The sequence below is a fragment of the Pituophis catenifer genome, unplaced genomic scaffold (genome assembly GCF_029215685.1).
Source record: "Pituophis catenifer annectens isolate HBS135680 unplaced genomic scaffold, rPitCat1.0.hap2 SCAF_2, whole genome shotgun sequence".
Lineage (NCBI taxonomy): Eukaryota > Metazoa > Chordata > Lepidosauria > Squamata > Colubridae > Pituophis > Pituophis catenifer.
The window spans coordinates 268,944,044-268,962,343 of NW_027256882.1; the positions used below are offsets into that span (position 1 = coordinate 268,944,044).

Consider the following 18,300-nt stretch of genomic DNA (forward strand, 5'->3'; position numbering starts at 1 on the left):
GTCCTTAACAATAGTTCACCATGATTAGACATGACTAATAATAAAACAGAAAAATAAAATGAGAAGAAATTTAAAATTGACAACTGAAAGCAATCAATGTAAGATGTAACTGTTGATGATGTAAGATAGGAGGCTCTACTGCAATAGCTATTCATATCATGTCTAGATGGACATCCAGACAGAGCTCCAGCAGAGGGCCTTAGAAGAAATTACTTATGACTGGTCACTTACAACAATCATGGAATAGGTGTTTCACAACCCAGCCATTGCAAATGGTTGCAGTGCTCCGTGGGCATGACTGTATGTTGGGCTTTGGCAACTGGTCACTTTTCCATTGTCACAACATTCCACGGTCACATGACTGCAATATGTGGCTTTTTTGCTAGTTTCTTGCAAAAAATGCCATTTGAATCAATGCATTTACTTAATGGCCACTGTGTTCACTTAACAAGTTTGCAATGAAAATGTTAAGAAAAACACTTCCAGTCACCTGGCCGCCTCAACTTACGACTGTAACAATTTACACCTGGATTTCTAGTCCCAATTGTAGTTGTAAGTCAAGGACTATTTGTAACTGTCTTGACATCTTCCATGGACATTTGCTGTGTACTCATTTTGTAACTATCTGGAAAAGCAAGTTCTTTGGGAGAAAACGACTAACATGTACTCAGGTATTCACAAAACAAAAAGCATATAGTCAGCAACAAACATATTTGTGCAGACTGAAATAAAGTGTCAAGTTGTACCTGACAAAAGAAAAATAGTTTAAGTAGGTTTAAAAATTTAGCATACCTGAATCCATGGCTCAGCTAAGTCCTTATAGGCAGAAGGAATTTGCTGAACTCCATAATGAGTAAGGTTAAAATTGCTATCTTGATTCCTCCTTGGTGAACCAGTTACAGGTTGCTGAGTTTGTTGCTGGACCACACAAACAATCGAAGAAGAATCAACAGGGCTTGGCAATTCATGACTAAACAAATAATGTACAAAAAAATAAATAAATGAGTAGATATTTTCAAACTTTTAGAAATATCAAGGATTTAACGTGATCTGCATTTTAATCAATTTGTCACAATTCAATTTCCCCAAATAATGTGCAAATAAAAATATGGTTATCTTCAAGGTTTAATTCAGCTCAAAAATATGAACGTGTATCTCATTAAAAAGTATATTCAGGTAAAGCAATATTTTATTGTAGCTTATAAAAACATATCAGCTGATTTGGAATTGTGATGGAAAGGGCTTATACACAGACATTTATAATAAACCAACTTGAATTGAAAATAGACTGATGAGGCTTTTTAAATGTTTAGATGTTTAACTCTGCTCATAAACGGACAAATTCAAATAAAATAAATCCTCACCTATAGAAATCATGTGTTCTCCACTTAGATCTACAAAGGGGGCATATAAGAGGCTCCTTGTTTCTTCTACATTCCTCTGCCCCTAAAATTGCATCAAAGTCCGCAAAGAAAAATAGATGGATTCTCAAGTTAGTATCTTAAGAACATTTTAGAATAGAAGTTATTTGGAAATGTGCAAAGAACTTATACTGTACAACAAACAGACATATGCAATAAATGTGGGCACTACAAGTACCATATCTTTACAAAAAAATTCAACATGAGAATGTATGTTTAACAGTTCTATAGGCACTACATAGGCTTTGTACCTGCCCACTTAAATAATGATCTTTTTTTGTATCTGTATATAAAATTATCATTATGTTTTATATATTTCTACTCTCCCTTGTATTTTAAAAGTGTAAAGCATGTTTCCTTACTTTTCTGTAAAGATGTTTACTTCATTCAAGTGGATTCCTTGTCTAAGACACTAGCTTGTATGAAAAGAATTCCATTAACGTTCAAGCAATTACAATACCACTTATGACTGCAATTTTGTGTCTCCACTCCTGGCAAGGACCTACTTTGCTATTATTCTTTAAATCCATTCTTATGATTCAAGTGCACATAAAACATCAGTGACGTACATATTGACATGCAGTGATGGTGAAGTTTATTTCTGCAGCCTTCTTCACAGACCGTTAAGCTTTCCTCATCCAACATGCCTAGCAAACAAATGGGGCACATCTGTTCCTCTTCATCCTTGATGCTATAAAATATATATAGATATACATATAGATAAGTATTTAAAAATCACATTTAGCAGATCACATTTATTTATTTTTCTTCCAGGTCCCAAACAACCACCTCCTACAATATTTCAAAACAAAATATTTTTTCATAATGCAAATGGACAAGTATCAATTTTTTGGTGCAGTTTTTTAATCACTCTGCATAACCTTGCTATGGACAGGATGTTTTCATCAACCCACCTATTAGACATTCTCATATTTTTTTTCTAGTGGGATTGTAGGATCTATGAAGCACACACTTTGGTGCTTGGCAGCAGACTTGCAGTTGCTGCTTTCCATGAACACAATTGAACACACAATCCATGAATACAAATTGAACACAATTTGTAATGGATTTTGCTGTTTTTCCAGCAGAAAACAGCAAAAATATGCTGTGTAGTGACTTGTTTTATGATTGTGATTAAAAAATACCTGCAAAATCAAATCGGATTAATGATTGCTCCATTTTATGAGCAAAATTCTGGGCCCAATTGTTGTCGTGTTATCGAAGACTACCTGCATTCTCTTCTATTCAATATATCCCAAATTATTTTTAGCATATATAACTGTTTCAGATATGTCCTTGTGCATTACATTTTTTATAGATTTTAGTTCATCACACAGACTTTCCACATTAATTTACTCTAGGAGCCACACCTCCAGAATGAATATGAATACTATATATATATATATTAGTATAGTATAATACTACACTAAATAAAGCGGAGCCCGCACTTGCCAGAATAGGGTAGCAAGGAGAAGAAGATGATAATACTACACTGAAGACATCTTCAAAATACCCAGATTAAGTGTCAAGTTCATTTTATTTACTTAAACATTTAAACCACCCAACAGACAAAGCTATCTGGGCAGTATAAAATAATGTAAAAAAAAAAGAAACAAATGCATTTAAAAGAATTTAAGAACTGCATATTATGTAATACTAAAATATTAAAATCTCCATGTTTAAAATTAGAAGCCTATTAAAGGCCAGGAGAATAGTTTAAAACTTGGTTACTACAAACAGATGAAAGTTGTAAAATAGATATTTTGTAAGTGCATGCAGTAAATTCTTTGCATTCTGCAAATTCTTTGCATATTAAATATTTCTGCTATGCACATATTCTTTCAGGGGTTCACAATCATATAAGAAATGTTTTGCTCCAGAATTCCTTTCTAGATACCAGCATTCATCTTTTTTGAAACTGCCATTGCACCTAATCTAGTCACACAAAATTTATTTAACACAGATATCATTTCCAAGAACTTGTCTTATTGATGGGCCAGCTTCTATCTGTGGAATGTCGAGAGTAAAGATTTATCTTATGGCCATACACTTTTAATATTTCCTCCGGAGGAATTACAGACCCTCCAGAAAAAGATTTTGGGGAACACAGGAAAAAGATGATAATGGAAATTTTTTGCGTAGTGTTAAACTGCAAGTTTTGCCATAGTTTGGGGTTTAAAGGGAAAAGATGCTTCAGAGCATGCATAGACAGAATCTATTGACAACTGCTTAGTAGCTGTGTCTTTTCCTAGGATTCAAGGGCTCTGCCAATTCCTAAATATATGGTTCAAGAAATTAGTAACAGATAACATTTTGTACTTGAAGCATCTTGGGGCAGAACTCTATCTTTTGTATAGTAACACTATAAATGTTACAGTAAATAAATGTATTCTGACAGAGAGAAAATAAATTAGAAAATAAATTAGACACATAACCAGGAAGTAAATATTTAAGTTAAACCACCAAACTGAGAAATCAATGCTCATTTTTCAAATTTGAGCACAAGAACTTTAAATACTAAAAACTTAAATAAATACAATTCCTTTCCAGAGATCTTGTAAATCGCTTCTCATTTTTATGTAGAGAAAACTCAGAGACAAGTTCTGTTTCCTTAGGAACTGCTATATCTGCCTAGAAGCCAAAAGTTATTTTCAAACATAATATTCATATCAATATCCTACAACTTTATTTTGTAAACTTTCCTTATGAAAATAACTTGAGTCATTTTTATTTATTTATTTTCTTATTGTCATCCATTCAATTCGACTCTGGGCAGCTTATGAAATCCAATATGTGGTTAAAACAGTTAAAACATGAAGAAAATGAGGTAGCCCAGATGAAAAAAAAAATCACAACAACAACAATAATAATGAATAAATATTTAGACTGAAATTTAAAAGTATTGGAGCACTAGGCAAAATTTCATAGTATCTGCTCCGCCACAAAAAGAAAAAAAAAAAGTTTCTGGGTCTTCATTTTCTTATTCGACCAAAAAGGGGAATATTAGTTCAACTAACATTAAAAAAATCAGGATTTTAACTCATCAATTTTGGTGCGAGCTGCGTCTGGCTCTTGTTAGAAACACTCCTAATTGCTATGACCAACTTTCTAAAACTCTACTGCAAATGATGATCATGTGACTCAGGGGTGGTATTCACTTTCCTTCACTACCGGTTCGCAAATGTGAGTGCGTGACCTCTGCGCATGTGCAGGGCCTTCCGCACATGCGCAGATCGTCATAACCAGGACGTGATGACGTCCGAACAGGTGGGTGGGTGGAGCCTCCCACAGCCACCGTTACCGGTTCGCGCAAGCCGGATAGAACCGGCTGAATACCACCACTGATGTGACCGTAGGACATTGCAACCGTCGTAAATACATGCTGGTTGCATGCATCCAAGTTGGGGATCCAGTGTCAACATAAGTGCAAGGACAGGTCATAAGTCACTTTTTCAGCATAGTTATAACTTTGAACAGTTGCTAAATGAATGATCTCAATTCAAGGACTACCTGTACTAGTTTATTTTTAAAAGCTGAGATAGTCTTAAAGACCCTATTACATTTTAAGAGCCTCTAATCATGCACCCAAATAGCTTCTTGTAAATACTAGCTCTTTAAGAAAATAACCCTGTGATTACAGCAGCAGGCCTCTACTTAGAAATGTTGAAAGACACCTACATTTGTTGAAAGACAAATGTTGAAAGACGTAAGGAAATAAACAGAACAAACAGAAACATTGCCCAAAACATACTAACAAACAAAAATTAGTCCAAACTTCATATTAGGTCTCAATCTATTAAGCAAGAAAACAAAATAAAAAATGTTCACTTACAAAACTGTCCAAATGGGAATATTTTTACCTTTTTTAATATGACAAAGCAAGTATCTACGTGTATACTACAAAATTCTTGTTGTGGTTATTTGTTTCTAATTTTGTACCTTCAAATTACCGCATTCACAATTTTTGAATGAAGGTATTGAAAATCTGTTAATTTAAAGATAGCAATAGCACTTAGACTTATATACTGCTTCATAGTGCTTTATAGCCCTCTCTAAGCGGTTTACAGAGTCAGGATATTACCCCCAACAATCTGGGTCCTCATTTTACCAAACTCGGAAAGATGGAAGGCTGAGTCAACCTTGAGCTGGTCAGGATCAAACTGCTGGCAGTCGGCAGAGTTAGCCTACAATACTGCATTCTAACCACTGCACCGCCATTAAAAAATCTGGGACTCATTACTACTGTGGAATTGAAATTTCCATGATGTTCAGACCAATTTTATTTGCAAAGTTATGGGTATTGCAGTGTCCCTATGGGTATGTGATTGTGATATTCTATGCTCCCTGCCAGCTTCCCAAAAGCAGTCAGTGGGGAAGCCAGCAGAAGGTGCTCCCACTCCCACTTCTTTTTTGCCCATTTGTGTGACAGCAATACAGTTCAGGAAAAATTAGTGTTCATTCTGGTCACTTCACACTACACCCTCAAAGGATGATCCAATGAGTCACAGGGTTGCCTATAAAAATGGAAACTATTTAAACAGCAGTACTGATTTCTTAAGAATAATTACTAACCTATTTTCTGAACTAGATGTAGATGTACTAGAAGATGACAGTGTATGAGAGTTTGACATGCGTGACACAAACTTCTGAATGGTGTTACGAGATGGCGCTTTGATCCTTGAACTACGCCTACTGTGGTATTTCTGGAACAAACTCTCAACCTAACATTGGAAGAAAATATTAATAGGCAGGGTTAGAATATGAGCTACGCAAAGTTGAGCTCTCTTAAATAAATATATAATTGCAACCAGACTATAAGGTAAAATTGTATCAATATATTTATTTATTTATTACAAATAAATACACGTTTATAAAATAACAGCATACTATAAATACCAACTATGGTATGGATGAATTCTGTAAATGGTATCGTTTGTAATTAGACACATATACGTACACATTTTCTCTCTTTCATTTATGGTAATGTAAACACAGATGCTAAATGTTGCCAGATTCTATTTTAGATGTGAGAATTAAATATGTTCAGTGCTCATAATTTTCAATTTGACATAAACTAATCATGCTACCCCCTGAAGAACAAGAGAATACCACATAAGTTAAATAAACTATATTAATAAAATAATACACAATTAATAGAGCCAAACCAGGGATGAAATGCTCCCAGTTCGGACCGGATCGCCTGATCTGGTAGCGATGGAGGCGGGTGGTTCGGAGAACCGGTAGCAAAAATCCCTGCCCCCCCGCCATGCCCAGCTGAGCCACACAATCATCAGAGGCTTTTTTTTTTTACTTTTAAAAGCATTTTTTCTACAACCTCTTCGGCCAAAAAATGCTTTTAAAAGTAAAAAAAAAGTCTCTGATGATTGCGCGGTTCAGCTGGAATCGTCAAAGGCTTTTAAAAGAAAAAAAACCCCTTTTTTTCTTTTAAATGCCTCTGACGATCTAAACTGAGTTACCTGATCAACAGAGGCTTTTTAAAAAACCTGGAATAATACTTGTTATTAACTGATTTTAGAAATGAGATGATCGAATTTTTGTTAATTTTGAAGCTATAGAAATTCTGAATGGTAAATTTCAGAAGCCGCAACTGTCTATTTGTGAGAAAAGAAATAGGACGTAACTACCTCGAAGTTCTTCAAGGTTTTTCGCCACAGCATTGGATCTGAAGATTCAAGTTGAAACACTCGAAGCATAACAAACAGCAGATGAATGCAAAATGTTCCACGCCCACAGCTACATGTCTGTAAATAGAAATTTATTTATTGTGATTATTATGGCCATATTATATTGTTTTTATAACCTTCTCCTCCAAATCACTTCTTACAGATTTATGAGGATTTCGTTTCTGCTTTCTTCAAAACAAGAAATAATTGATTAATGATGGCTTTATTCTTTCCAAGCTACTGCTGTTGCTGACATAATCAACATGACATTCATATAGCTGTTTATATTTCACTGATACTTTATAAATGCCTATGTTCTGATTTATGCAAGTGAGAAATAAAATATGTCAAGCAACTTCTGGAAAGCAAGAAATGTTTCAGCATTTTCACATGTTCTCTTAAACCTAGAAAGGTCATCTTAATTACATCTTCTCAAATGAGTTTATTTAATAGTTATTGACTAAATAGTCAACACTGTTTCAATTCATACCTGAGGACCAATGAACACTCGGTATTTATTATCTGGGCTGTCTCCCCCTATCAAGAAAGAATTGGGTCCTATCTGTTGCAAGAGATACAATCTAGCTCTCATGACTTTGTTGACACGACGATTTGTTTCCTCAGGACTATATGGTGAGAAGCCATCTGGAGACGGTGCTCTTCGTGGTGGTGTTATACGTCCACTCTGAAACTTAAAAATTAATTTTATTTTCAGTAATTTTTGTCTCTATTTTTCATTTTCCCATTCCTCAATCTTTCAAAGAAATTCAACTATCTCCTTCCAAACTAATAGAATGCACGCAATAATCAGATAATAAGAAATGGTTACACTTCTTCCACTAAATACTATAAAAAATATTACTTCTATGCTTTTCTAAGCCAATAGTAATATGTATTCCTCATACAAACCTATACAATTTAGAGCAGGGGTCTCCAACCTTGACAATTTTAAGACTTGTGGACTTCAACTCCCAGAGTTCCTCAGCCAGCTGGGAGTTGAAGTCCACAAGTTGACTTCAACTTGAAGTTGAAGTCTTAAAGTTGCCAAGGTTGGAGACCCCTGATTTAGAGTACAATAATCCAATGCAGTTTATAATCAGTCAGAAATTAAAACAGCAAAAACAGACAGAATATAGTAAGATAAAATAACTTTACACCACAGAAAGCGTAACTAAACACCATTTAATGTCCATCAAACCAAAGGCTTCCTAATTTAAGATATCAGCTGATATGGAAGGATATATACGAATTTAGGCTATCCCATAATTACTTACAGGTACAGGAGACACCCTTTTCCTTCTAACACCAGGTGACTCAGATTTAACAGTCCTGGAGGAGGATGAGAAGGGTCCATTTGGAGAAGGGCTCCGTCTCCCTTTCTGAGTAGGTGAAGTGGGATTTGTTTGTCCATCAGGAGGAGGTTCTGTTGCTAATTTGTTTGCTTCACAGCCATCTCCTTTCATTGGTATTGGTTTTACCACCTTGAAACAATAGGAAAAAAATGTTTCTGTTTTCCAAAAGAAAGCAAATATTCTCATTAAATTGTAGGCAAATGAAGGAGGGGATTTCCACAAACTGTTTAGTTTTAATGCTAATCAGCGTCTATTTTTAGTTAGTTAAAGTTAAATTATGAGAACATCTACTTTATGAAAATCTAGTAATATAGTGATGTTATTTATAGTGAGTCCAGCTTTTCTTATAGAGGGTGCAGCACCTCACAATTAGTATGGTTCTTCTGTCCAAGTTTAATAATTTATTACAATGTATTATATTCCAAGAAAACAGCACTTATTTCTTCAATATTTGGTAATCAAAACTATGTCCCAAACTGTTTTTTGAGTTTTATATTTTGGAAAACATTGCCTCTTTCACTGTATCAATTACCACAGGCACGTTAGATAAGCAATATTAAAGCTCACATTGTTTTGTTGTAAAAATAACAAATGTGGGATACAAATAAATAAATACAAATATAAAATATGTTTTCCTTTTAGTTTTTGTAATCACAACTGTTTTCAACCAATGAAGCAGAAACTAAAAAGCTACCCATAGAGGGCAGCGTTGTGTCATTTTTAAGCAACAAAAAATTAAGTTGGGTTTGACTTTTGTGAGGCAGATCTATCCTTCCAGTGAAAATAGCAACATGAAAAAAATGAAGCAAGAGGAATTTCATTATAATTTCTTACAGTATTAACTGTAAGATAATATAAGGCAAGAAAGCAAATTCTGTGCTTTCAGCAAGTCTGCTTTTTAAGTGCTTTCAGAGTTACTTACCACAGGGCCTCTCCTACTTCTTCTTTCCAGCCATTCATGCTTCCAAGCCGGCATACATGTTGTCTTGAGTTTTTCCCTGATCATTCGCTCCTCTGGACGATCATCCATTTTCTGCAATCCTCTTAGGGTCTCTTTATTCTCCATGTCACGACTACAGCTGAAATGAAGAGCAAAAATGACATATGTGATTGTCAGTAAACATACAGTAGAACCTCTGGTCACGACCATAATTCGTTCCATTTGGTCGCAAACCAAAATTTGATGCTTACAAAAAAAAAAAAAAAAAAAATGGTGCAGAAGGGGAAATTGGCCGGGGGGGGGGGGAATGTGAATTTTTTTCGTCGGAACCTGATTTGGTCGTGGTCAGAAGTGTTCGTGACCAGAGGTTCTACTGTATTGAAATGTTTCAGGCCTTAAACCAAATTATAATTTATTCGCTCAAAACCTCTAAACCATTAAACGTCTAGTACTAGAAGCAATACATTAACGCTTCAACATAAATAATTTGCTGTCCTTCTTCTTAGAATTATTAATTCAAATTTAAGAGCGAATTTAAATTAATTCAAATTTAAGAGCGAAAACGCTCTTTGCCTTTAAAAATATATTTTAATAGATTCATAAATTATGCCATTTTACAACTAGTAATAAACTTTTGAAGAGCCTCTAACACGAGCAGAACTGGAGATAAAGACATGCTCATCAAGTAAAGAGGTAGAATTACTGATATGGTACATATTTTACGTTTCCAAAATAAAGTTTGCAACAGACTTTTAAAAAATCAAAATCTTAAATAATGAATGGTGTATTATGGTTGGATGGGGATACATATCTTGTTCATATTTCTGATATGCCCACCCAGTGGACAAGGCAGTTCAGTGCATCCCGTCTGAAGGCCGTTGAACGCCATATCCCCAGACCAAGGAAATGATAATTATGAAGAAATTTGTGCCACCAAAAAAAGAATAAAACAGATTTAATTGTTTTACCATGGTCATGTGATCAAAACTTGGGCACTTGGCAGCCAGCATGTATTTACATCGGTTGCGGTGTCCCAAGGTCACATGACCATTATTTGCAACCTATTCAGGGGCTTCCAATAACAAAATGGGGAAAGCTGGATTTGCTTAATGACCATGGTAAAAAAGGTTGTAATATAGGGCACAACTCACTTAATGATTACACTGTTTAGCGACAGAAATCCCAATTGTGGTTGTAAATTGAGGACTACCTGTATTATGTTTATTTGTTTTGTATTTAATAGTACAAGTAATAATTTCCCCTTATTATCATATTAAAATTCATAATGTTAGGGACTGGGTCTGTCTGAGAAAGCAAGTTGCACACCATTTAAGAGAATATACACCAAATGCTCCAAAATCAATCTCTGGCATGCCTTTTTAATCCAGGAATGCAGAATCTCTCCATATCTTCAAAACCCCAGATACTGGGAAGAGAGAATGTCTACCTTGTTGGGAATATTCTCCTAGTTATAATTTAACTGACATGCCTCTATTATTAGTTCAGCGTCAACTAATAATTTATTTAAGCATTCTGAAATGTGATACTAGCTTGTGTTTCACTCACAGTTTTATACTTAAGTTGTTGTCATTTTGCCTGTGGTCTGTTTTTATTGCAAAGTAGTATTATGCTTTCATAAAGAATAATAATAGCTAGCTAAAACAATTAAATACATTTCTCCTTCTGTACCAAAATACACACTCCCCAAATGTTTGAAGAGACTTTACATGTATTCTTTCACGCAAAACCCAACTTACTTCCTGTCATGTGAGAGTAAAACCAATTCGTTCTTGCTTTTAAAAAAATAACTCTGCCTGCCTATCTATATAATCTCTGAAGCATGAACTACGAAACAAGTTTTTAGTCAGGCCTCAATGTAGCAGACAAGAGGCACTGAAAAAAATGTTTATATACTGCATAAAGCCTTCCATGATTTGCTTACACACACACACACAAACACACACACACCAAACTCATCTGATAAAATAACAACAGGTCAATATAATGGTAAGGTAAATTTATTCCAATATATTATTCCATCTCACCAAATACAAATGTGTCTGCTTATTACTTCAATACTTTGAAATTCAGCCCAGGCTAGGTGTAGGTATTGGTAGTCTGATTCCTATACCTACATAGCTGATAATCTATTTGATCAGGAAGGAATTGTACTTCCCCCAAAACGTGAACTTTACAGTTTTGAGATCCCAATACATGGATCACATAATGCAATAGCTTTAATTATTCATGCCCTGATAACCTTCAGATTATAGCAACCTGCTGATTGAATAACTAATTCACTTATTTGATGATTCTTCAGTGGCTGATTGCAACAGATGGCTGTACAACTATGCAGGAAAATATGCAACCTCGTTCCTTATAGTATCTCTCTTAGGGCCTAATTTTCCATTTTACCTGACTATGCATAATTTCACAAAAAAACAAAAAACTCCAGTTGCCTCTTGAAAAAAGCAAGGGACAACCATGACCTGGATGACAGAATCTCTACAGACATATTCACAAAATTCCACGTATGTCAGATCTATTGCAAAATCTAAATTTACAGATAGTCTCACTTAACATTTGACGATCAAAGTTACAACAGTCTCAAAAATAGTTATTTATGAACCTTTCTCTAAGTTACAACCCTCACATACCCCATGCAGTCATGTGATTTTATTTTGGGCAGTTGGCAACAAGCTTGCATTTACAATCATTGCAGCATCCTAGTCACATGACAGCAATTTGTGATGTTTTCTTTTATCAGTTTATGACAAAAACACCCATCTGAAAGAATGGATTCACTTAATGATCATGGGCTTTGTTAATGATCATATGATTCACATACCAACCACGTGATTTGCTTCATAAAAGTGGTCATAAAATGAAGTCAGGTCACCCACTTAACAACCCCAACAGATTACAACCAAAGTTCCATATGCAGAATCAGATTTTAAGAATATTATCAGTTTTCCATTATCAAATCACGTCTATCATTCGTAGGCAGGCAATTCAACAAACAATTAAATATTAATATTTAAATATTAAACAAGTTAATATTGCAGATTTTTAATGTTATATTTACAGAAACATTAGGCTGTAAGTCTACAAAAAACCCATTCAGGATTATGAGCCATCTTTACAATGTGACTATAATAGCAATGTTATGTTAGAGATTTTTCACACATGCCTGGAACTTCAAATTGCATTTCCCACAGGAATAGTTCAGTTAACCTCTGCTAATATTGTTATATTTCCAAATAATGTATTTGTCATGGAGGCATTACAGCTAACATGACATTCAGTGATTAAAAACACCTGTGGGAACTTTCTATGTAAGAAGGTGTGTGGAAATCACTATCACAAATAGTGCATAAAAATATCATATAATTAATATAATTGGTAAGTAGTAATAGTAATCGATTATTAAACACAATAATCCTGGTTGAAAATGATGGGAATTCTAAACACATCTAGAAAGATGTGTTTGGGAAGGACTCAAATGCAGCATCTAAACTATTCCCAAAAGTACCTGAGCAAACATTTTTCAAAGAGTAGCATCTTATGTTGAATGCAAGTCAAAGTAGGCAGCTAGAGTAGCTTGTACAATGCACAAGAATCAAGTGGTAGCAGGAAAAAAAAAATATAGCAAGCTTGCCCAATCCGTTTTGCAGGCAGGATAGTTTTGGTCACTGAGTATTTTGAAATATGGTAAAATGCACAGGAGGATGGGAATCTCAAAAGTACTGCAGTACTGTTCCAGTATTCAATCTGCAGCAAACTACACCCAGAGCAAAAAATGCATACTATTCCCTGCACAGTACTCACACAAGTTCAGATGGACTGCTTCAGAGTGCTGTAATTCAGCCAAACGTAAATGTACATCGTGGTTGTTTTAGATTTCAGTAGAGTCAAATTCAAAAGGGATTCATTGGGTTAGTAGGCAAAGTTGGTCCACGTCCCCCAATCTTCTTACTGGTTTCTTTCCATTACTTCCCAATAGCTGTGTGTCACTGTGATTTAGTCTTCCCTTGAATTTAAGTGCAGCATAACCATCTGCACCTGCCCTAATCTTCCTTCATCATCCTTTCCCTTGTGTTCCCTTAAATGTCTATCCATCACCATCTCCAACTAGATTGCTTGACTCTTTTGTGCATCTTTCTTTACAAGTCTGATACAGATTTCCCTGATTTAATTATCTCTAAAGCAAGCAAATATATTTACAATAATTCTTAGATAGCATACCTGGATGCAGCTGAAGCCATTTTTATTTTATTTAGATTTTTATAATTCAGTTAAATATTTAAGTTCAGCTCAAAAATTAACTTTGAGACAAAGACCCTGCATTTAAAGGAACATGTTCAGAGGCTAGGAAAGATAACAAATTCCATATTCAATTGAAACCTAGCAATGATAACTATGCTGTCACTGTATTTTTCCAATATTGTCTATCTATTCTTCCAATAACAATGATCTCAGATGAAAATATAGCAAAGCTGTCAAAACCCCCATAGGCCACATCTTTTCTCTATAAAGCAATAATATCCGGAAACCATTGCTCAAATTGATACATTAAATTTTATACTTCACTTCTAGAAAGATGCAGTTTCCCCCTCTCTTAATTGCATAGCCGCGGAAAAAAAGATTACATGTTGCATCCTACAATATCAATCTGCCAACAGAAATATCTCTCTGCTGCAGTTCAGTCTATTCAGAAATATGTAGATGTTCCTGGAGCATAACTCTGCACATATCACTGGCTGCCTGGAAAGTCTATTTTTATAATACTGAATGCAGCTCTGCAATAGATAAAAAACATCATTCTGCTATCCTACTCCTATTATCAGGAGAAGTTCCTATACTTATATTGCAAGACCCACACTGCATGGATTCAGTAATGAGATTTGCAGGAATAGATCTTTGTGGTTCCCCTAAACAGAACAACTGAGCATCCTCAGTGGGTACACAGTATTTTATGACTATGGGGGGAAATCTCAGAAAACTAAATGAGAAAAGTAACAGAGTAAAAGTAACATAGGAGACAAAAAGCACTATTTATGTTAAGGAAAAGATGAACTCTCATTGTTTATATATGTCATTTCCCAATTCACTGTTAGAAACTATTTTTAAACATCCTCAGAAACAAAAATCAGACGTTCTCATAGAAATAAATGGAGAAGTCTTAAGATTTTGAAACAGACAAGAACAGATGTTACATCTACCCTAACATGCAAAAGACAGCAACAAAAATTTTCTTATTGTTTGTGAAACATCTGAAAAAATAACCTGCTAATATAAGTTACAAAGTAAATGAATTTAATTTTCAGTATTGCAATCTGGAGTAGACAGCAGTTGCAAGATAGATTAATGATAAAGTATACGTACGTCAAATACTAGTCAAAACCAGCATTATTAACATTGTAGCAATATTAAATTCTTATGCTAGGTAGGAATCTAGACTAAAGCTGAAGGTGCAACCAATTTGCAATCATTAATATATAGGTAGTCCTCATTTAGTGACCACAATTGGGACCAGCAACTTGGTTAACCAAAGCAGTTGCTAAATGAAACTTTAAGTAAAGTTAAGTGATCTTACTTCAGATTTTCTTTGCTTTACAGATTTCTGAAAGTTGTAAATGCAAACATTGCTTGTAAAGTTACTTTTTCCTCACAGAACTAAATGCATATTATCGCTTAATGGGGTAATTGTTAAACAAGGATTACCTCTATATTGATTTTATTCTTGTGTTGTATTTTGCAATGAGAGTAGTGCAAATAGCTCAGTTAATACAGCTTCAGACATGAAACTGAAGCTGGTTTCAGTTCCTAAATTAAAGCTTCACTTGTTGGCACTGTGTTGTAACAAAAAATTCCCATTCCTTGCCTCAGGACTCATTTGTATTCAGGATGCCTACTGAAACCACTAACATATTGAAACCACTGCAATGTGCAATTCAAGCAGCATTGAAGTATCACCTGCAAAATAACATAGTTGGCTCATACCCTTAAATATTAAAATTTGATACAGCAGTATTTTTCCAGGTACCATTCTGAAACCCAGATTATCTGAGATTCTTTCACTCTTGAGGAGCAGGTTCCTAGCAATATAAATTGTGCTACATGCAGGCTGGACTCTTGTTTTACTAGGCTTGTTTTACTCCAGATAAATTTAAGAGGAGACACTTGGAATTCTACCACCAATTGATTTCAAGAAGCCTTCCCTGGATTCAGCAGAATTAAAGAACTTTCGGCCAGTCTCCAACCTACCCTTCATGGGAAAGGTTGTAAAGAAAGTGGTAGCACTTCAGCTCCTGAAGTCATTGGATGAAACAGATTATCTAGACCCTTTTTAGTCTGGCTTCAGGCCTGGCTACAGCACGGAAACTGCCTTGGTCACACTGATGGATGATCTCTGGCGAGCCTGAGATGGGGGTCATTCCTCTATCTTGGTGCTACTTGACTTCTCAGCAGCTTTCGATACCATTGACCATGGTATCCTTCTGGGACGACTAAGGGAGTTGGGAGTGGGAGGCATCGTGTTATGGTGGTTCTCCTCCTATCTCTCTGGTCAGTCACAGTCGGTGTTGATAGGAGGACAGAGGTTGACCCCTAGGCCCCTCATTTGCGGGGTGCCTCAGGGCTCGGTCCTCTCTCCCCTCCTATTTAACATCTACATGAAACCGCTAGATGAAATCATCCGATATGGGGTGGGATATCAGCAATATGCTGATGATACCCAGCTGTATATCTGACCCCGCATCAGTTCAGTGATGCAGTGGATGTGATGTGCCGGTGCCTGGAGGCTGTGAGGGTCTGGATGGGAGTCAACAGGCTCAGACTTAACCCAGACAAGACCGAATGGCTGTGGGTATTGCCTCCTAAAGACTATGTCGATTGTCCATCTCTGGTCCTGGGGGAGGAGAAATTGTCCCCCTCAGAACGGGCTCGCAATCTGGGTGTCCTTCTAGACTCACAGCTAAGATTAGAGCAACATCTGACAGCTGTGGCTAGGGGGACTTTTGCACAGGTTCGCCTGGTGCACCAACTGCGACCCTACTTAGATCAGGAGGCTCTCCTCACAGTCACTCATGCCCTTGTCACCTCATGGTTAGATTATTGCAACGCGCTCTACATGGGGCTACCCTTGAAAAGTGTTCGGAGACTACCGTTGGTCCAGAATGCAGCCACACGAGCTATTGTGCGTACACCTAGATACACACACATTACACCAATTCTCCACAAGCTGCACTGCCTCTTTATCGGTCTCCGGACAATTCAAGGTGTTGGTTATTACTTTTAATGCCTACATGACTTAGGGCTAGGCTATCTTTGAGACCGCCTTCTACCGCATAGCTTCTGACGACCAGTAAGATCCCACAGAGTTGATCTCCTCCGGGTCCCGTCAGCTAAACAATGTCGGCTGGTGGGCCCGCAGGGGAGGGCCTTCTCTGTGGCTGCCCTGGCTCTCTGGAACCAATTACCTCCTGAGGTCTGGACTGCCCCCACCCTATTGGCCTTCCAGAAAGCGGTGAAGACCTGGCTTTTCCGGCAGGCCTGGGGCTGTTGATCTCACTGCTGCAATCTTGCGAGATCCGGCCACGAATGGAGTGTATGGGTTTTTAATGTTTTTTAAAACAACTTTTATGGTATATTGTTCACATTATTTTTTGTTGTAAGCTGCCCAGAGTCCCCAGGGAGTTAGGCAGCATAGAAATGAGATAGATAGATAGATAGATAGATAGATAGATAGATAGATAGATAGATAGATAGATAGATAAATAAATTTCCACTTTAACAAAAATATCTCAATACTTATTGATATTGCTGTTACTTTATTAACTGGAGAATCAGCCCAATACATAACAATTAGTTTACTAGTTTTACTACAACAAATTAATTAATAGAAGGAAAAGTTCACACACAAATAGTATTCCTCTCAAAACTCATGACCGTAAAAGTAGAAAATAGAAAAACTGAGGAAAAGGAAAACGAGAAATTGCTATAAATGCTAAGTGTTGAAGAAAAAAGGTGTTGAAAAAGGAAGTCATAAAACTTGTCAAAACACTGAAATAGAAGGCTAAAAGCAAAGATTGTGTAACTGAAGAAACATTAAAAAATACCACAGACGTGATAGGCTATGTGATTTGCTTAGCATGTGCGGGCACTGCACATGTCTCTGTAAGTATGATATTCTCTACAATTAGAGAAAGAATAAGATAAACCAAATAGGGTTATTATAGAATGTTTTGAATGAATATGGAGTTGAAGGCTGGTACTGAATTTTGTAAGAATGCTAAATAATGGAAGTAAAACAAGGATAAGAATAAATAGAGTGCTTAAAATATATTCAATATTGAGCAGTCAAACAAACCAGTTATTTTTATCCATATTTAGTATAACATTATCACACCTGTAATATCTTTTTTCTGAGTAAGGACAACATACAGATTATCCAATTACTGTGTTCGCTACCACCATGGAAACTGAGCAATCTATGATTATCCAGTGAGTTTCATGATTGAGTAGGGCATGAACAGTCTGCTTATCCAAGAATACTACTCCTAAAACTATATGTTCTCTAGAACACATTAGAAACTAAATTCATCTGTATTGTTTCTTTAAACACAAATATAAACCATTTCTCTTTCTCTCTCTCTCTCTCTCTCTCACACACACACACACACACACACACACTTCTCGTAGAGTCTTTATGGTTGAATAATATATGCTAATAAAGTTAAACCAATAAACTAAAAATAAATGGATGCATTTTATAGGAATAGGCATATCTTCCTGATTAATAATTTGCTTAGAAATTCCACAAGACATAGCATTTATTGCACAGCTGTGTCTTTTGCCCTCTGTTCAAAAGAAAAAAAGCATTTTGAAGGCTCATAAAGTAT

General features: G+C 35.8%; 1 protein-coding gene across 1 annotated transcript in view; it reads right to left on the reverse strand.

The window, feature by feature from the left end:
- Positions 1–18,300, reverse strand: part of MAP3K1 (mitogen-activated protein kinase kinase kinase 1) — a 56,334-nt gene that overhangs the window by 16,117 nt on the left and 21,917 nt on the right. Inside the window, exons 2-9 of the mRNA XM_070935876.1 lie at positions 9,380–9,536; positions 8,380–8,586; positions 7,596–7,796; positions 7,067–7,183; positions 5,994–6,142; positions 1,991–2,112; positions 1,365–1,446; positions 793–970 (exon numbers count right to left, since the gene is read on the reverse strand). Of these exons, the coding sequence (XP_070791977.1) occupies positions 793–970; positions 1,365–1,446; positions 1,991–2,112; positions 5,994–6,142; positions 7,067–7,183; positions 7,596–7,796; positions 8,380–8,586; positions 9,380–9,536 (1,213 nt within the window). The remainder of the gene's footprint in view (positions 1–792; positions 971–1,364; positions 1,447–1,990; positions 2,113–5,993; positions 6,143–7,066; positions 7,184–7,595; positions 7,797–8,379; positions 8,587–9,379; positions 9,537–18,300) is intronic.